The sequence below is a fragment of the Neoarthrinium moseri genome, assembly GCF_022829205.1.
Source record: "Neoarthrinium moseri strain CBS 164.80 chromosome Unknown scaffold30_Wmoseri_CBS_16480, whole genome shotgun sequence".
NCBI classification, from domain to species: Eukaryota; Fungi; Ascomycota; class Sordariomycetes; order Amphisphaeriales; family Apiosporaceae; genus Neoarthrinium; species Neoarthrinium moseri.
Window position 1 is genome coordinate 258799 of NW_026055144.1, and position 18989 is coordinate 277787.

General features: G+C 55.6%; 9 protein-coding genes across 9 annotated transcripts; 6 read left to right on the forward strand and 3 right to left on the reverse strand.

The window, feature by feature from the left end:
• Positions 1-338: 338 nt before the first annotated feature.
• On the forward strand, positions 339-1854 carry JN550_007688 (uncharacterized protein; the record flags this gene model as incomplete). The annotated part of the gene is made up of 3 exons (XM_049319566.1): positions 339-444; positions 531-1234; positions 1339-1854. The coding sequence occupies 3 exons, from the start codon at positions 339-341 to the stop codon at positions 1852-1854; spliced, it is 1326 nt and encodes a 441-aa protein (XP_049170345.1).
• Positions 1855-2556: 702 nt separating this feature from the next.
• Positions 2557-3461, reverse strand: JN550_007689 (uncharacterized protein; the record flags this gene model as incomplete). Its single annotated transcript, XM_049319567.1, has 3 exons — positions 2557-2862; positions 3046-3290; positions 3404-3461. The coding sequence occupies 3 exons, from the start codon at positions 3459-3461 to the stop codon at positions 2557-2559; spliced, it is 609 nt and encodes a 202-aa protein (XP_049170346.1).
• A 1700-nt stretch (positions 3462-5161) lies between these two features.
• Positions 5162-7161, forward strand: JN550_007690 (uncharacterized protein; the record flags this gene model as incomplete). Its single annotated transcript, XM_049319568.1, has 4 exons — positions 5162-5944; positions 6000-6078; positions 6141-6715; positions 6832-7161. 4 exons carry the CDS (start codon positions 5162-5164, stop codon positions 7159-7161), a joined length of 1767 nt encoding a protein of 588 aa, XP_049170347.1.
• Positions 7162-7941: 780 nt separating this feature from the next.
• On the reverse strand, positions 7942-8274 carry JN550_007691 (uncharacterized protein; the record flags this gene model as incomplete). Its single annotated transcript, XM_049319570.1, has 1 exon — positions 7942-8274. One exon carries the CDS (start codon positions 8272-8274, stop codon positions 7942-7944), a length of 333 nt encoding a protein of 110 aa, XP_049170348.1.
• Positions 8275-9218: 944 nt separating this feature from the next.
• Positions 9219-9781, forward strand: JN550_007692 (uncharacterized protein; the record flags this gene model as incomplete). The annotated part of the gene is made up of 2 exons (XM_049319571.1): positions 9219-9288; positions 9363-9781. The coding sequence occupies 2 exons, from the start codon at positions 9219-9221 to the stop codon at positions 9779-9781; spliced, it is 489 nt and encodes a 162-aa protein (XP_049170349.1).
• A 1027-nt stretch (positions 9782-10808) lies between these two features.
• On the forward strand, positions 10809-11797 carry JN550_007693 (uncharacterized protein; the record flags this gene model as incomplete). The annotated part of the gene is made up of 3 exons (XM_049319572.1): positions 10809-11101; positions 11169-11350; positions 11418-11797. The coding sequence occupies 3 exons, from the start codon at positions 10809-10811 to the stop codon at positions 11795-11797; spliced, it is 855 nt and encodes a 284-aa protein (XP_049170350.1).
• A 1874-nt stretch (positions 11798-13671) lies between these two features.
• On the forward strand, positions 13672-14942 carry JN550_007694 (uncharacterized protein; the record flags this gene model as incomplete). Its single annotated transcript, XM_049319573.1, has 2 exons — positions 13672-13848; positions 13923-14942. 2 exons carry the CDS (start codon positions 13672-13674, stop codon positions 14940-14942), a joined length of 1197 nt encoding a protein of 398 aa, XP_049170351.1.
• A 931-nt stretch (positions 14943-15873) lies between these two features.
• On the forward strand, positions 15874-16794 carry JN550_007695 (uncharacterized protein; the record flags this gene model as incomplete). Its single annotated transcript, XM_049319574.1, has 1 exon — positions 15874-16794. One exon carries the CDS (start codon positions 15874-15876, stop codon positions 16792-16794), a length of 921 nt encoding a protein of 306 aa, XP_049170352.1.
• Positions 16795-17456: 662 nt separating this feature from the next.
• Positions 17457-18520, reverse strand: JN550_007696 (uncharacterized protein; the record flags this gene model as incomplete). Its single annotated transcript, XM_049319575.1, has 4 exons — positions 17457-17904; positions 17984-18138; positions 18205-18257; positions 18373-18520. The coding sequence occupies 4 exons, from the start codon at positions 18518-18520 to the stop codon at positions 17457-17459; spliced, it is 804 nt and encodes a 267-aa protein (XP_049170353.1).
• Between the last annotated feature and the right edge of the window lie 469 nt (positions 18521-18989).

Consider the following 18989-nt stretch of genomic DNA (forward strand, 5'->3'; position numbering starts at 1 on the left):
TGGCTGGCAGAAAAACTGACCTGCACATGCACATCCCATCGTGTGTTTCCATCGTGCGAGCTAAGCCTTCGGACCACTCTCGCTCCCTCTCTCTCTCTATCTCTCTCTCTCTCTCTGTGCCTCACTCCTGTCGCACGGGATCCTGACAGCCTCATCTTGTGCCTTTCTTTCTTTCCCTCTTTATTGTCTCTCCCCCCTTCTGCTCGGCCTTGCCCCTCTGGTCCCTGAACCATTGTGTTGCTTGCTTTTTTGGGTGGCTGTGTCCAATCGCCTCACATGCTTCCGCTGCTACTCCAACAACCCAAGCTGGACGTTTCTGTAGCAAGTCGGCAGCAAGCATGGCACCTCGCACTAACGGCCGGGGCGTCCAGGTCGAGGACACCAAGATCTGCGTCGTCATGGTAGGATTGCCCGCACGAGGCAAGAGTTATATCGCACAGAAAGGTAAATAGCGACTATCCCCCACCGCCCGCGCATACAGAGTTGTCTGGTGTTTCGCTTGGCTAACATATCTCGCCTCGCGTGACCAGCTCAACGATACCTCCAATGGCTCTCCATCGACGCCAAGACCTTCAACGTGGGCAACTACCGCCGCACCGACGCACCCCAGCCCTCGGCCGACTTTTTCGACATTGGCAACACCGAGGGTGAGCGCCGGCGACGGGCTGCCGCCGAGGCCGCCATTGCCGACATGCTCGCCTGGTTCAAGCAAGGCGGCGTCATTGGCATCCTGGACGCCACCAACTCGACCAAGGAGCGCCGCAAGTGGGTCATGGACGTCTGCACCCGCGAGGGCATCGAGGTGCTCTTCGTCGAGTCCAAGTGCGACAACGAGGAGATGATCATGGCCAACATCCGCGACGTCAAGACTACGAGTCCTGACTACAAGGGCCAGGATCCCGAGAAGGCTGCGCTCGACTTCCGGAACAGGATAAAGAACTACGAGAAGGTCTACAAGACAATCGACGGCGACGGCGACGAGAGCGACTACACCTACCTGAAGATCATGGACGTCGGTAGCCAGGTCATCATCAACCGCATACAGGACTACCTGCAGAGTCGTGTGGTGTACTACCTCATGAACCTCCACATTCGCCCGCGCTCCGTGTGGCTGTCGCGCCACGGGGAGTCGTTATATAACCTCAACGGCAAGATAGGCGGAGATGCCGATTTATCGCCGCGGGGACACCAATATGCCCAGAAGCTGCCGGAGTTGGTCCGCCAGTCAGTCGGTGTAAGTCCGCCCAGGTGTATCCTACCGCCGTGGCGCTGTGGCCCGCAGGCTACAGCGTTGGGTTTACCATGGCCGTGCCTCAGTGAGCTAACTTGTCTGTTTAGGGTGACCGCCCCTTGACGGTATGGACATCAACCCTGAAACGAACCATAGCAACCGCTAGGTTCCTGCCCGAAAATTACAACCAGTTGCAGTGGAAAGCCCTGGACGAACTGGACGCTGGTCTTTGTGATGGCATGACGTACCAGGAAATCAAGGACCAGTACCCCGAGGACTTCATCGCTCGTGACGAAGACAAGTACAACTACCGGTACCGAGGCGGCGAGTCGTACCGTGACGTCGTCATTCGGCTCGAGCCCATCATTATGGAATTGGAGAGGTCGGAGGATATCCTGATTGTCACACACCAGGCAATTCTGCGATGCATCTACGCGTACTTCATGAAGAAAGATCAGGCGAAATCCCCTTGGATGAACGTCCCTCTGCACTGTCTGATTAAGCTCACGCCTAGAGCGTATGGGACTGACGAGGAGAGGTGGCAGGCAGATATTCCTGCCGTCAGCACCTGGAGAGCGAAGGGCAGTACCGCGAAGCATGAAGACCCTACGGGCACTGCGTAGATGCGGTTGTCCCTGAAGTCTTCTGAGACTGCACATAGACTTACTATCGCGCAGTTTCTGCGACTGCCCAGGCAACCTCTGGTCTGAGCAGAAAGAACAGGCGCCAAACAAAATGTATTCAGTAGGCAACAAAAGCCACCGAGATGGTCGAGCGGCAATTCTCACTTGGCCAAGCATATGATTTGTGACTGACGGGCGGAACTGGGCTGGCTTGTTGGCCGGCCCTCGGTGCATCAAATGGGGGTTTGGGCCGGCGAAATTATTGCAAGCCGGGATTGCTTGCTTTTGATCATAGAGGATAAGGGAAACAGTGTGCATATGTAAGGAAGCTCATGGCTGGAGAGGAACCACCAAAGCGTTACAAGTCAAGCATACATTCGGGCTATGAATTGATGATGATATTTGTGTGCTCTTACATACTTACTCTTGCATCACTTTGTAATCCACAGCGACCATGGTAAATGTGTACAGCCTTTTGACGGGATAGTCAGTTCAGCATGCTTCCTTTGTTGCACAACAAGCTCGGCGACCGGACCTGTTCCTCCACCCCCTTTTCATCATTGCTTATTGCCCACTGTCAACTCTCACCTTCCCACTTTTCCCCGACCACCATCAGTTGCTTACATGACCCGATTCTACCCTCATGCCAAGACTCGACACTCCCTCGCTCCGTTCCCCCGAGCGCCACTGACAAGACCTAGACTAGCAGACGTCGTAGGTCGGCAGGCCCTGGCCGCGGTAGACGAAGCCGACGTCGAACTGGGGCGGGTCCTCGCCGACAATGGTGCCGACCTGGCCGCTCTCGACGCACAGGGACTCGACGGAGCCGAGCTGGTTGCCGATGAAGTCGGTCGACGTGGCCAGCTGCTCGCACAGCGCGCAGAAGAAGCCCCAGCACGTGTTGAACTGGAACAGCAGGCACGAGCCCCCGGCCACCACCAGCGACTGCTGCGACGCGTACACCTGGTCGATGACCGTGTTGCAGTCCGAGCTCGTGGGCGCCGGCGACTGCGGGGGCACGGAGCGTGTTAGTGAGGAGAAGAGAAGGGAGGAGGCTGTATGGACACATATATACTAGGGGCTATAAGGGTGTAGGACAGAGGAGTAATGGGAGGGACAGCGGGAAGTAACGCGATACGCAAGAGATGAAGGAATGAAAGGGTGCAGTTGAAACAAGAGACTCAAGCATACCGAAGACCGGCACTCGAAAAAGTCTTGCGCCTGCACCTGCCGCCTCAGGTAACGCAGCGTCTGGATGGGTGCGTCAGGCGAGTCCGGGTCAATCAAGTCCGACGGCAGCTTCTTGAGGTTCTTCTTGTCGAGCTTGACCGAGGCCTTGCCCAGTGCTGTCTTGTAGGCGGACGGCGCGTCCTTCGGGATGCCGGGGGTTCGCATGGTCCCGACGCTGGCCTTCTTGGGTCGCCGGACCTTGCGGTCTGTAGTGGATGGTGACCTGTCAGCAGAAGGTTCTGAAGGTGCTTTTGGGTTTATAACCAGCCGCTATGGTGGGTAGAGATGTATCCTAAACCATGTGTGCATGTTTACTCACGGGGTCTGGAGGCTTCAGCCTCAAGAGAGAGCGCGGCTGTAAGGCCGACAGCCAGCATTATGAGCAGCAGTAGCTTCATAGTAGATCAATGGTAGAAGAGAAAAAATATGGTTTGACGCAAGACTAGAATCCGATACCAAGACCTCGGGCCCCTCGATCTTTGACGAACTTCGTCCCTTTATAGTATTGCCAATTCCGATTACCGAGCTAGGAGCCGAGACAAGCTCGTATGACTATAAGCTTATCTGCTTTAGGGTGCACGACTTCCCGTCTTTGGGGAGCTCTCATACCGCGCTTTGAGCCCCTGAACAAGGAGTATACGCAGGGCAGTGCCCCCCGTATAGTCGGGTTCGGCAACATATGCAGTGCCACCCTCTACCCCGGATTGTTTGTCACCTGCCGTCTTACCCCTCTACCAAAGATCCCGCGTCCATGAGTTCAGCTTCTGACAATAGGCCAATGAGGACCGGAGCTGCGCCTTCCTTCGCAGAAGCTCAAGGCAGCTCGCATCGTTGATGACGAGCACTCGACGAGTGGCAGGGCAAAGATCTGCCTATTCGTCTTGGCCCACGGGTTCTGCAGCTGACGGTCCTATGCATAGGACAGAGCCAATGCTACTCAATATTGCAACGTAGCGGGCCGTGGAATCCCATGACAAGGTCTGAGTCCAGCATGATCGATTCCGAGTGATGTTGGCCACGCTTAACCTGCCGGCTGAGAGCAGTGGGGATACCTCAGAAACATGGCGAACAATCATCATCAGTAGGAGGTGTGGACTGGTCTGACGGATAAGTCTGATGGATAATTGCGATATGGTTGTCTATCTCTTAAGTCTATCTTGAAGTTGTCGCCAAAGTGTCATGATTATAGGGCAGATGTTGTAAGATTCCTGGTCTTTGTAGGCTCTAAGTCTATCTGCCGTGTCTAAAACGAGAGAGCTGGACGTCTGGAGACTATTTTTAAACAGGTGAAAGCAAGAGAAGCTGGGTTCAAGGATCCGAGGTCCAATCTGCAAGATCCTTTCGTAAGCTGCAGGCTGTTCGAGACACCAGCCTTGAGTGCCTTGAGGGCTCAGAATATGCGGGTCGACTTTATCCGCCCGATTTAACCACTCGATCCCGCGTGGCTGCGACGCAACTCTATTCGACGACGGCACCCTGGCGCAAGGAAACGGTTGGAAAGGAGTGTTGGAATTAGGAAGGAGCGGTTACTTCGATGCGGAAACTGTCGTCAGTGCAAAGACGGTCAGACAGAGAGCTATGCTGTGCGAACAGCCAGCGCTGTGGTGGCGGCGTAGAGTAGCAAGATGAGTGATCTCTCAGAGGCTGCTAAGGATCGTGTCTTGCAAAAAAAAAAAAAAAAAAAAAAAAAGACGAACCCAACTTTACGGGTATCTTCAACCATATGTTTACCGTTAATTTACTTTGAGACTATAGCTGCTGTACAGCAGTTGTTACATCGACGCAGATAGGTACAGTCAGGCGTGTACCTGGAAATGCTGGCCAACTTGAAAGCAAGGTACCGAAGTACTATCGACCAACGCACGGGGCATAAGATCAGTTTAGTGGACACGCTACGCTGTAAGTTACCTAGCGTTTTAGACGGCCAGACCGGCCATCAATTTCTTATCGCAACCTGCGGTGGCCGATAAGCGAAAAAAAAGTTTGGGCGAGAGAGAAAGACATCCCACCACCCACCCGGGACCCTGCAAGACCTGTCGTCCGTCCCGACTGCAACTTCAATCAACCAACCGCCACCATGGGCTCGACCACGCACACCAAGAAGAGAAAGCTGAGCGACGCCAATGCCGTCAAGGCCCCGAGCAAGGCTACCAAACCCGTCGCCGCTGCGCCTGCCCCGAAAGCCAAGAAGGTGAAGCGCGCAGAGCCAGAGGTTCCCGCAGAGCCCTCGAGCGACGACGACGACGACGTGGAGGACGAGGAGGATGTCGAGTCCGCATCTGAGGATGACCAGGAGGAGGAGGAAGACGACGATGAGGCTGAGGCCAAGTCTGGAGGCGACGCAGACCAGGAGGCCGGCCAGGATCTCCCCGACGCCGGCAACCTGACGCTACCGCCGACCGCCGACTCCAACGCCAGCAAGTTCGATGAGCTGAACCTCTCCGAGCGAACCAACAAGGCCATCGAGGAGATGGGTTTCAAGACCATGACCGAGATCCAGCGCCGAGGCATCCCTCCGCTGCTGGCAGGCAAGGACGTGCTGGGCGCCGCCAAGACTGGTTCCGGCAAGACGTTGGCTTTCCTCATCCCGGCAGTTGAGATGCTCAACTCCCTCCGTTTCAAGCCTCGCAACGGTACCGGAGTCATCATTGTCTCGCCCACTCGCGAGCTTGCCCTGCAGATTTTTGGCGTCGCACGCGAGCTGATGGCCCACCACTCGCAAACATACGGCATCGTCATTGGTGGTGCCAACAGAAAGGCCGAGGCTGAGAAGCTGAGCAAGGGTGTCAATCTGCTGGTGGCAACGCCTGGACGTTTGTTGGATCACTTGCAGAACACCCCCTTTGTGTTCAAGAACCTGGTAAGCTACACACACCACTTGAGGCTGCATGAACAGGAGTCTGACTCTCACGTAGAAATCCCTGATCATCGATGAGGCCGACAGAATCCTGGAAATTGGTTTCGAGGATGAGATGAAGCAAATCATCAAGATATGTAAGCATTTCCCAAAACTGCTCAATTGACCCGACACGCAATGCTAACGTGGCCAATCGCAGTGCCCAAGGAAGACCGCCAGACGATGCTTTTCAGCGCCACACAAACCACAAAGGTCGAGGACTTGGCCCGTATTTCGCTGCGCCCTGGCCCTCTCTACATTAACGTCGACGAGGAGAAGCAGTTCTCCACGGCCGAGGGTCTTGAGCAGGGATACGTGCTCTGTGAGCCCGACAAGCGATTCCTGCTTCTCTTCAGCTTCCTCAAGAGGAACACCAAGAAGAAGATCATTGTGTTCTTCAGCAGTTGTGCTTGTGTCAAGTACCACTCGGAGCTGCTCAACTACATTGACCTCCCGGTCCTCGATCTCCATGGAAAACAGAAGCAGCAGAAGCGAACCAACACATTCTTCGAGTTCTCAAACGCGAAACAGGGCACCCTTCTGTGCACGGACGTCGCAGCTCGTGGGCTCGATATCCCCGCCGTGGACTGGATCGTGCAGTTCGATCCCCCGGATGACCCGCGAGACTACATTCACAGAGTCGGTCGTACCGCCCGTGCCAGTTCGAAGGGCAGGTCTTTGATGTTCCTGCAGCCCAGTGAGGCTTCTTTCCTAGGCCACCTGAAGAATGCCCGAGTAAGTCACCTTGAATCTCACAACTCATCATCAGAATGGCCCCAGTCGCATTCTTTATACAGGAATTCGGCCTACACTGTCAATCTCACTCAAGCTCAACATATTGACTTCTATAGGTACCTGTCTCCGAGTTTGAATTCCCATCCAATAAGATCATCAACATCCAGAGTCAGCTAGAGAAGCTTATTTCGCAAAATTACTACCTTCACCAGTCCGCCAAGGATGGATTCAAGTCCTACATTCACGCGTATGCCAGCCACAGTCTGAGATCAGTCTTTGATGTGAGCAAGTTGGATTTGAAGAAGGTCGCCAAGAGCTTTGGTTTCACTGCCCCGCCTCGGGTGGATATTCAGTTGGGTGCCAGTATGAGCAGGGACAACAAGGTGCAAGGACGGAGATCGTATGGCCAGCAGCCTCGACAGGGAGGCAGTTTCAAGAAGAGGTAGAGACGTATCTGATGCAGTGGAAGAGAAAGAGAGGCTCGTGATCCTGCAGGAGGAGCTATATACCCAATGCGCAGCGAAGACAAACTCGATTGATATGAAGCGTCATCCCGCAGTTATCTCTCCGATTTGTACAGCAGGCCTTAGACTAAAGGGACGGATCACACATATAGACAAAAAAATGTTCATAATCCAGTGACGAGCGACCTTACTCCCGTGCTTCGTAGTCCGCCTCGAACGGGTCTCTGACGACACCCACCAAGACGGGGGGGACTCATACCACTCCATTCCTCGGCTACGCCGAAGGGGTTCTCCCCATCTGTGTATATAAAACCTGTGACTTCTTTATCTAGGCAGAGATACCGGTATATCCCCGATTCTTGCGAGCCGATATGCACTGTGACATGGGGTCTTTCGCTCGGATGCCGTGTGCGCCATTCCAGGTCGTCACGAAGACAGCGCAGCAAACCCCGCCAACCTTGACCAGTACCCGGCCCCTCACGCTCATCCGTGAACCGCAGTTTTCTCAGTTCCACGGAGCGGACAGTCCGCGGCAGGCCTGACAGGATGGATACAAGGTCATCATGCGTCACAATGGCGTTCATCAACCCAAGGTGTCGCAGTTCTGGCCGTTGATCGAGTGGGAGCATGGGGTGCAACGACGGAGGATGGTCCAACTCGAGATCCTGCTCGGCGTCAATCTGAATCCGAAAATCAAGATGCTCGAGGTCTGTCGCCTCATGCAGCGCGGCATGCAGGCGCCCGTTGCCGAACGACTTCCAGTCACTCATCCTCTGCATCCGCCAGAAGCGACAGTTCCAAGTACCGGAAGCCCCGGCGGCCGAGCAGCGCCCCGAAGTCATCGTACTCCTGGCACGGCCGTTCGAACATGCGGCAGTTCAAGGCCGTGTTGAGCCCGTTTGCGTCGAGGCGGAACTCGACCACGGGGTGTTCCTGCCGGGCGAGCTCGTGCAGCACAATATATACACCGCGCCACTTCCGCCGTTCCCCCGCATCGTCCCACGACTCCACAGCGTACGGGCCCTGCCCAACCTCGGGCGTCGGCCAGCCGCGCGGGATCGGGTAGTTGAGGCCGTATTGGAACACATGGATCATGGGCGTCTTGTAGAGCGGTGCGAACAGAAACCCATGGGCCGCCGGCGTGACCGTGACTTTGCGGAGCGCAGGGCGTCTGTATCGTCCCAGACGATCTAAACGATGCCGTGGCGGAAAGTCTCGTGTTCAGCAATGGATTGGAAGACTTGGATATTGAGCGGGTTGGCAGAGAGGAAGACCCTGCTCAGGCGGAGCTGGAACCTGGACTGGAAACTTTGCAAGCCAAGCGTAGGTTTTTGATATCGCGACTTGGGAGGTGGCATGCCACTATGTCCCATAGCTCGACGGAGAGAGCGTCGGAAACTGATGTCGAAGCCAACATTCAAAAGGGTAGTGAGAATAGGTCCCACTGTCTCGATGATGCCGGTGTGCTCCATTAATACTGTAGAGGAACATATGTTCTTGGCCAGAGTTTTCTCAAACTTGATTGGTCTTCCCCCGTTATCCAATAGCCTTCGCTCACAATGTAGATAGTTAATGAGAGCATGCTTCCTACAACATTTCACCTTTGGCCCAACATAGGGATTGTTTGTATCACTTCAAGCATTATTCACCAATTGGGCTCGTTCCAGTGGTTAAAACCAAGACCGTCACTTCAACAGGTAAACTATCGTGCGTCGAAGCTCGTTGTTTTTTTCCCCTACCACCGGTGATTAATCATTATCCACGGTGGTATGTATTTGGCTGGGCCCGGAAAGGTGGCACAAGGCGGAAGCAACTCGGAGAAGTTGAGAAGTCCGGAATTGTGGGGCTCGGTCCGGATCCGCACTTCTATCACGCAAAGTAGTCCGTTGCAAAACATATAACTCCACGCCAAGACCCTGTTCAGAAAAGCACCCATTTGACACAGCTCACTCAAATCCATCGTCTCAACGACAACAACTTTGTATATATTACAAACCTGACACACCCATACACGCACGCATAGGCCAACTTACACCGTCATGTCTTTGACCAGCAGTCCACTGCCAGTAACGGCGACGGCAAGTATAGTTGCTTCGGCCTGGGCGGCTGGTAAGTCACATTCAACCCTATCGATTTAAAGATACCAGCGAAAATAAAGAGAAAAACCTTAACGCTCAACTCAGGCGCCGGTGCCGGTATTTCCCTCTTTACCATCACACCGTTGCTGTCTTCGTCGGCATCAGTTGGGATCATGCTGCAAGTGTGGCAACTTGCCTTCAACCGGGGGAAGTCATACATGCCCCCAGCAGCGGCCGCCATCACAGCCTCGTACCTGTACGTGTCGTGGACGCACGCGGCACGGGGACTCGAGTGGCGCGGGTTCGCTGTGGCGGCCGCACTGACGCTCGGCATCGTGCCTTTTACGTTCCTGTTCATTCGCGACACCATTGTCGAGCTTGAAGGCATGGGGCACAAAGAAGGTTACGGTGTCGCCGAGGCCGTGGTGCGCGCCACGCTGAGCAGATGGGGTGCGTTAAATCTGGCTAGGTCATGTCTGCCGCTTCTTGGTACTGCGGCGGCCATTTGGAATTTATTGAAGTGATTATGGACTATACAACATTTGCAAGAGGCGGCAAAGAAGGCAGGTTTGGCTTGGAAACAAGTGTATGAGATCAAGTCATTGGAACGGCCAGTTCTTGCACGATGTCATGAGACGCATCAACAAAGGTTCAACATTGTCACTAAATAACAAGGATTCTATCCATCTAAAACGCCATATTTCTCAAGCCAGTCGGTTCTGCAACATGGCGGATAAAGCAGTGCAACCCCGGGTACTTCCCCTTTAAGGCCGTCTTCTATCCTACACCGGAGAGGGCAGTGATTCCTAATGGCTTCGTATATAGGACTGAACATGCCTGATAACTAGCACATACGACCATATCTCCTAGAGAACTCGGGATCCCGTCCGCTCTCCCATAGATAAACTAGGAAGAGCCGGATTAGTAGTTGGGTGGGTGACCACCAGCGAATACCTGGTGTTGTATGTTTTTTGCGCTTCTGTTGTACCGTGTGGGCATTTCTTTTTACCAGTACGCACACAACTCAGTGGAGGCTTCTAAACACTTCCGATGTCTCAGATTGGATCTGGCGGGTGAAACAAGAAAACAGGGCTGAAGTTCAACCTGGCGGAGGGGAGAGAAGACTCGTCTATCAGCTGATACCCAAACCGGACTTCGTCCTGCGCTCTGATTGGTGCAAACCATCCGGCATATCCGAATGAGGAGCGAATGCGAGCTTACTGGTCCACCCCACCACGAACAAAAGCACAGCCGTGGACGGAGCAGCGTCTGTCCGGCGGCGGCGGGCTAACCGCAAACCCTCGAAGATCGGCATACCGTGTTGTGGACAAAAATATGCTGACGATGAAGTGAATTGTTCCATGGACGGAGCCACCAACGCCTCCGACGTACTAGGCTACGTAGATCTGAGGATGCAAAGAAATCAGCAATTTCGCTCGGGGATTGTATATAATGCTTATGACTAGGGACGTGAAGACAGTGAAGAGCAACCCGCTATATGAAACCACTTGCAGTCGCCACAAAAACGTTTTACATAATCAAGATTTCAAGATGTCAACTTCAAAAGTATGGCTCATCACTGGCGCGACCAGTGGTATTGGCCTTGAGCTTGCAAAAGCTGCTATGGCAGCGGGCCATAAAGTGATTGCGACTTATCGGGATGCATCAAAGACTCCAGATACAATTGTGGAGCTTGAGAAGCTGGGAACTACTTGGGTGCAACTAGACGTCGGTGCTACGGACGTCGAGACGAAGATTCAGGACACCGTGGTCAAGTTTGGGCATATTGATGTTCTGGTTAACAATGCAGGTTACGCTTTATCGGGCAGCATTGAGGACATAAGGTGAGCCCCACAGGTGTTCAGCTTTAGCGCTGTGAAGGACAAAATCGTGTACTGACTATAACTCAAGCGTCGAGCACGCCAAGGAGCTCTTCGCTGTTAACCTCTTCGGTCCCCTGCGCACTGTGCAAGCCCTCCTTCCATCCATGCGAGCGCGGCAGTCCGGCACAATAGTGAACGTCGGCAGCTCGAACGGAATCAGAGCTTCCCCCGGCCTGGGCCTGTACAGTGCAAGCAAGTTCGCTCTAGAAGGTATGCAGAACACATGCCAGGTCTCCTCGAGCAGCAGAGACGCGTTGGGCTAACCACGCAACTATAGGCCTGACGGAGGGGCTGCAGGCGGAGCTTTCTTCCTTTGGAATACGCGTCCTGCTCGTTGAGCCCGGGATGGTGGCCACGCGAATTGCAGACCCGAACGGCGCCGGTGTAATCATACCCTCGAGCGACACGTACAAGGGCACGGCGGCAGACTTGACGATGCAGGGCATCCTACAGGCATACGCTGCGGGTAGGGGCGCAAGTGCCGAGAAGACGGCGCTGCGCATTGTGGAGGCTGTGGATGGCACTGGTTTGCTGGAGGGCAAAGAGGTTGCGCTGAGACTTCCCTTGGGTTCTGATGCGGTCGGATATGTAGAGGCCAAGGGAAGAGAGTACCTCACTTTGGCCGAGGAGCTGAAGGCCGTTTCGGGGAGTATTTGAAGAAATGTCATTGTGGTTGTGCCTGACCTCGAAATGAGATTCGTAGGCTACCGCCTTTGGTTTATCTACTTGCAACTATCATGATACGTACTTCAGAATAGCATCCGGAAGCCGGTTTAAAACTGCTTGATCCCTCACTGGTAATTCTGACTGCGAACTCTACTCAGCGATCCATGTCTTCTGGTATTACAAATCAATATTAAGCGTATCAAACTTCTGCAGCCAGCTCAGCTAAACTTACGAATTCGTCGTTTGAAGCGACCCTTGGCGCCGTTAAACCAACCGCTACGTGCCAATATAATACGAAGTCTCCAGCTATGTATCCCGGCGTTCAAAAAAAAAAAAAAAAAAAAAAAAAAAAAAAAAAAAGAAGCAAGCAAATTCTCACCACTGTGAAATACACTGTTCGTTGTAGGCAGTACGATTGACACGGCATTTAAGCTACCTAGACAACCATCCCTTACGTCCTGGGATATACAGGTCATCTGGGAGGAGCGATGGCCGGGCTACTCTTTAGCTTGTGGCGGCAGTGCCTGCTCAAATGACCTTATTACAGTGACTGGTGTTGTATACACCCAAAACGTAGAATAAACAAATAGTCTGTATTGTTTTAAAGATCCATCAGATGCTTGTTGGAGATGGTCTGACGTTTGTTTGGTCCATATCAGCAAAAAGTTATCAAGTAAATCAGTCACGGTCGTCAAACTCTATACACATCTTCACGTGCCCACCCGACCAACAGTAGAAACGACAAACTATCCGGCAACGGCAAAAGAATAATTTGTAGACAGACTCCGATGCGGGGAATCGAACCCCGGGCTTGACGGGTCAAGTTAATGAGAGCGTCAAATGTTAGCCACTACACCACATCGGATGTTGAGTTACTGGGTGGTTGAGAGTCGGGCCGCTATTGATGACTATGTCCAGGAAAATTTTCTTTGCCGTTTCTCCACACGCAATCTGCCGCGAGCTCCACAAGACGACCGATAGGCCCGGGGGAGATTGCACTGTTGAGGAGACATCGGACTTGTAGGAAGCAGAATTGTACGTCCAGTATATAGAAAGCCGGGGAGTTATAGGGAAGTGTTGAGAGGAAGAGTGAAAGCAGTGATGACTGGCCAGAAGAGGGGTTGTCTTACCTATGCCTACCTAGTTCATCCGATGTTCGCCTGGGCTCCACCCCAAGCACAACATTGCATAGCATAAGCGGAGTTGAGCCTGTACACAGATCCCACGCCTTCGAGAACGTTTGAGTTGTCTTAACCTATAGTGAGGTCGCCAGCTCACCTGGCTATTCTGGGTAATCCGACGGTTTGACACCATGTGTAAAGTGGCGTGGCACCCTCTGCGTGCTTGTCGAAGTACTCGGAGCGGCGTCTGTAGAGTCCATTGTCAAACCCTAGAACAGATGAATAGCGGTGGGCCATGATGGACTGACTGCTCGAAGGCTTCCAATTTCGATCGGTTAATTGAAGATGCCGTGTACCGTATGCAGCACGGCAGTCGTTCCTGGGAATTGTCGCGGCACCGTCGGACGGCCGAAGCCGCCGGGGAGACGCCTCGAGGGCGAGATGCAAGGGACGGTCGAGGCGCTGACGGCTCGTGGACGAATGGCGTGTTGGTGGGCTGGTGGGGGATGCGAACCCCTTGCCGGGCCCCGGCTAGCGCTGGAAGCTCCCGGGAAGCTGGGGCATTCTCAACTGAACCATGCGACCAACGTTCGATTGAGCTGCAGCCTCACATGACAAGCCAACTTTTTTTCTGACGCTCTTTTATAACATCTGACATCCCGCTCGCCTGCCAATTGCTCAAGCACCAGCTATTTATCCACGAAAGGGCAGCTAGTAGCACAGTCCCGTCGATCCAGAGACACAATGTTCAAGCGGCGCGTGTGCCAATTGGCCCTGCCGAGGCATCGGCCGACCTCTACGCCTCGACTGCCTCAGAGGTTCTTTTCGACGGGATCCGGAAGGACAGCCTCGCAACGTGCGACCCCGGCGGTGTGGGCTGCGGCGGCTGTGGTGACTGTCTCGATTGCGTCGTATGCCTTGGTACGATGACCCCACGGCGTCGGCGTGAATCCCAATGCCTCCGGGACCTGATGGCTGACTTGCATATCCTCTAGACCCAGCAGACGCCCAAGCAGTTCGACACCCGCTCTCTCGCCGAGCTCGATGAGCGGACCAAGCGCGAGCAAGGTGTGACGCTCGACTCGCCGATGCGTCTGCGCATGGAGGAGTTCATCCGCCAGAAGCAGGAGGAGATCGTCTTCGCCCTCGAGAAGATCGATGGCAAGTCTTTCCGCAAGGACACCTGGGAACGGCCAAACGGCGGCGGCGGCCTGTCAATGGTGTTGCAGGATGGCAATGTGTTCGAGAAGGGAGGCGTCAACATCAGTGTCGTCTACGGAGAGCTGTCAAAGGCCGCCATCGAGAACATGCGCGTCAACCACAAGAACATTGCCGAGGGCGTCGACAAGCTGCCCTTCTACGCGCTGGGCCTGAGCATGGTGCTGCACCCAAAGAACCCCATGGCTCCCACGGTGCACATGAACGCTCGTTACTTTGAGACCATGCGCGCGGACGGCACCACGGATGCCTGGTGGTTCGGAGGCGGCAGCGACCTGACGCCAAGCTACCTGTTCGACGAGGATGCGGTCCACTTCCACAAGACGCTGAAGGAAGGGTGCGACAAGCACAACAAGGAGTTCTACCCGCGTTTCAAGAAGTGGTGCGACGAGTACTTCAACAACAGCCACAGAGGCGAGCGGAGAGGCATCGGCGGCATCTTCTTCGACGACCTCGATGAGACCGAGACGGACCAAGAAAACGGCTTCGCCTTCGCAAAGGAGGTCTTGAACAGCTTTTTGCCGTCATACCTCCCCATCCTCGAGAAGCGCAAGGACCTGCCGTTCACGCAGCAGGAGAAGGACTGGCAGCAGATCCGCCGCGGCCGCTACGTCGAGTTCAACCTGGTTCACGACCGCGGAACCGCCTTCGGCCTTACGGTCCCGGGGTCCCGGGTGGAGAGCATCCTGATCAGCCTGCCGCTGACGGCGCAGTGGAGATACATGCACGAGCCTGCTCCCAACAGCCGCGAGTCTCGGCTTCTTGAGGTGCTGAAGAACCCCAAGGAGTGGGTTTGAGCAGACGGGTGATGCATGTTTGTACCATACGGGCGGCGTTGGCGAGCAAAAACTTGTTTGAAGCAGACACTAAGATTAGATGTACATTTTCAGCCCAGAGACAACTGATGAATATATTCCATTGACTACCGCCGGGTTCTTGGATTGCCGCGTCTTGTCGAGATGGAAGCCACCACTGATGCGCCTTGCACACCTACCAAGGTAGATGGTATGGTTATTGAAATCACAGCGCTCTTTCTTCAAAAGGCGCAACCGGCATTCAAGATAGAAAATAAGTCCCACTCGATGTCTGTGTGGGCCATTCCATGCCTTACTCCAGCGAATATGTCAAGTTAGCCCCCTGAAAATCACCAACAGCGAACCGCATGCCAAAGGCAAATGTGCCGCTACAAGAGACCTTCTCAGCGGACGACAAGTTATGTGAACCAGCGATACGCGGTGACTTGAGGGCTCTAGCAGACGACTCGACGATGCCACAACAGCCGTCAACGCCCAGTCGAAGACAGAGGCTGCTGGTTGGGTTCCTCTGGATCGCAGCGTCGGTGAGCCAGATCATCTACATCAAGTCCGTTTCCTTCACTGTGCATGCACCCGCGGCCGTGATGCTGACAATCTTTTCCAAGCTGGGTTTCGACAAGCCACGGGGACATATCTAAGCTCATCCAGACCATGCTACATTGTATACTAATTCGCGTCTGTCTAACGTACATCATTCGACCCGTCGTACTGCCAGTCCGGGAGACAGTGCCGACTGGCAGCACAAGCACTGTACCCGTATTAACATCATCATCACCTCCATCACCATCCTCTCAAGCCTACGCTCCAGCATACCCAGCTGTGTTGCCAGGCCGTAATTCTTTACCACCACGCCCGACCCTGGATTCCTCCGGCGCGGACAGCACCGAGGTCTAGGAAGACCGGTCCCGAGACGATGGAGAGCCCGCCGCCGCACCTCCCGGCCCCGCGGGCGGTCCTGACGGCGCTCCTCAACACATTAGCCGTGCAACGGCCGCCCAGCCCGGAAGTGCCTCCACCAGCCGCCGGAAGAGACGTCGCAAGGCCCGGCGGAAAAACTAACACGCACCACCACCAGCCGTCCCCGGCTTCAAACCCCCTCGCGCGCCTCCCGCCGCAGGCCCGCCCCCTCCTCACCACCCTGCACGTCCTCTACCCGGCCCTGCTCCTGCCGGCCCTGGACCTGCTGGACCGCGGGCTCGTGACGCGGGTCCTCGTGGACGACGACGAGGCCGTCGTCGCCGCCCCGCCCGCATCGTCACCTCCCTTCCCTCGGCCGCCGGCGGCCTGTGGCGCCAGCGAAGAGGGCGAGGATGTCGACCAGCAGGAGGAGGCGGACCAGGCGCGCCGGGACGCGGCGGCCGGTACCTTCCACCTGGTGCGCTCGGCGCAGGCGGGCTCGCGACGCGGCCGGCGAGAGGCAGCGGGCGCGACGGCCGGGGGCTCGACCTACGTCGTCCGCACGGCGGCGTGGAACTGCGACTGCGCCGCCTTTGCATACAGGGCCTTCCCACCGCCCTCGCACTCTTCTACTTCTACTACTGCTGCTACTATGTCCGCCACCAGGACCGCGGGCGCGTACCGCATAGGCCCGGCAAAGACGTGGGGCTATGACGACGAGACCGGCGGCATGGCGACGGGGCCGGGGCAGAAGTGGGAGTTTGGCGGCCTGAGCTTGGACGACGACGGCGACGGCGGCGGGACGGGCTCGCCGCCCTGCTGCAAGCACCTCCTGGCCTGCGTGCTCGCCGAGCGCTGGGGCAGCGTCCTGGGCGGCTACGTGGGCGAGCGGCGGGTTGGCAGGGTCGAGGCGGCTGGGTTGATTGGGGGTCTGTGATGGGGAGTTAAATGCGTGGATGTTGTTTTTCACGTTATGCCTATGGCTTTGGGATATGTTTTGGCAATGGCGTTGGTAGACGGGGCTCATGGGAATAGGGGAGTGAATGGCTGATACCCCCTTTTGCGGCAACACACACTGGAGTATGGAGTTTGAGGTGTATACCTAGGCATACATGAGCTGGAGGACACAGCTGAATGTGTCCCGTACCTGGCCGTTAATGGAAGTTGAGCTCTGAAGCAATTTGGTGCTTTCAGACAGCTCCTAGCATAGCAGATCAGAGCAGAACATGCACGTGAGAAAAGAGTGACTGGAGTGTGTCCCCAAGTCTCCTTTTCGGCAGTCTCATTCAAGTCTCATTGTACATACAACGGCCGCCAGGAAACGAGATTTCATATGATACAGGTTCGTCAGTTCAGTAGGCCGCCGGGCCCCCCTTTTTCTATCTCATTCGGCGTCTCTGCCCCCCTGGGTGTCCCACACGCCTCCATTGTACAGGTTTGGCTCCCCCCAAAAAGGCAACACACGCTCTAAATAATCCATCCCGTGGGCGTTCATCATCATCCATGCAAGAAATTTAGACGGTCTGGATGTCAATCGTTTTTCAATGCGGCAAAGAACCAAAACAACGGGGGAAAAGACAAGCCGGGGATGCCGGCTCTCTAGTTGCCGGTCAGCTTGCTGAGGATGGTGCTCTTCTTCTTGTCGGCGTCGAAGATGTTCAGCAGGCTCTTCCAGACCGTGCCGGGCTCCTGGCTGGCGTCGATGCCCTTCCAGATGCCCGTGTTCTTGTAGTAGCCGACGACGGGGCTGGTCTGGGCGTGGTAGGTGACGAGGCGCTTCTTGAGGGCGTCGGCGTTGTCGTCGGAGCGCTGGACCAGGGGCTCGCCGGTCACGTCGTCCTTCATGTGCTCCTTGGGCGGGTTGAAGGTCGAGTGGTAGGAGCGGCCCGAGGCCGGGTGGATGAGGCGGCCGGTGATGCGGGCGACCAGCAGGGCGTCGTCGATCTGCAGCTCGACGGCGTGCTGCAGCGGCGACTTCTTCTCGGCCAACATCTTGTCGAGGGCCTCGGCCTGGGGGATCGTGCGCGGGAAGCCGTCGAGGATGAATCTGTGGGGAGGCCCAAAGGTCAGAATTGCCGCGCGTGTCACAATGAAAACATGTCGGTTTTCGTCGGAGAGGAACTTACCCGCCCTTGCACTCCTTGTTGGTCTCGAGCTCGGCCTTGATCATGCCAATGACAATGTCGTCGCTGACAAGACCGCCGGCGTCCATGATCTTCTTGGCCTCCTTGCCGAGGGAGGTCTTCTTGGCGATCTGGGATCGGAGCATATCACCGGTGGCCTGAGGATCGGATTCAAGTCAGTTCCCGGGGTCCAATGGCTGGATGGGCGCGTTGGGTGGGCATACCAAGTGACAGCACGAGAATCGCTCCTTGATCTTGGGGGCTTGGGTTCCCTTTCCTAGAAGAGGTCAAAGTCAGCACCGTCGGCAGGACTGGATAGGGCCATTGGGGCAGGCGCAGGTGCAGGCGCAGGCGGCCAATGGCTCTGGATGAGGCGGAAAAGGGCAGCTCACCGGCGCCGGGAGGGCCCATGAGGATCATGCGCACGCCGTCGGTGGGCTTGGCCTCGCCGGTCTGGCGCTCCTCGAGCTTCTCGACACGTCTCTCGAGGGCGGAGACGACATCGTGCAGCCGCTGGACCTCGTTGTCTATAACACCCATGGTTGGCAGGATTTGGGGAAGCGGAAGAGAAGGGCCGGACCGAGGCGACCGAGAAGAAGAAAAGAAGTGCGGGGAGGAGAGCAGAGGAGAGAAGAGGACTGCTAGTCACCGGGGAGAGGAGAGGAGAGGATGGGATGGGCGAGGTGGAAGGGCGAGGGCGAGGGAGGAGTGGTGAAGTCTAAAACTTGACGATTCGGGACGGTACTTTAGACTCGAAATGTCGAAATTCACGGGCGCAGGGAACAGGTTGCGACAAAAACCGCACGGCGATCCGAGTTGAGAGAGAGACGAGCTTCCCACCCCTGCCGCCCTGCTCACCACTACCTACCTACCTACTAACGACTGGCGACTAGTTACCTAGGTACTGGACCTAGGCCTGCTACTGGCAACAGGCCCTGACAGGCACATTGGCACAGGTACAGTAGAGAGGTGCAGAGACGTGTGCCGATGCCAGGTGGAGCAATGGAGC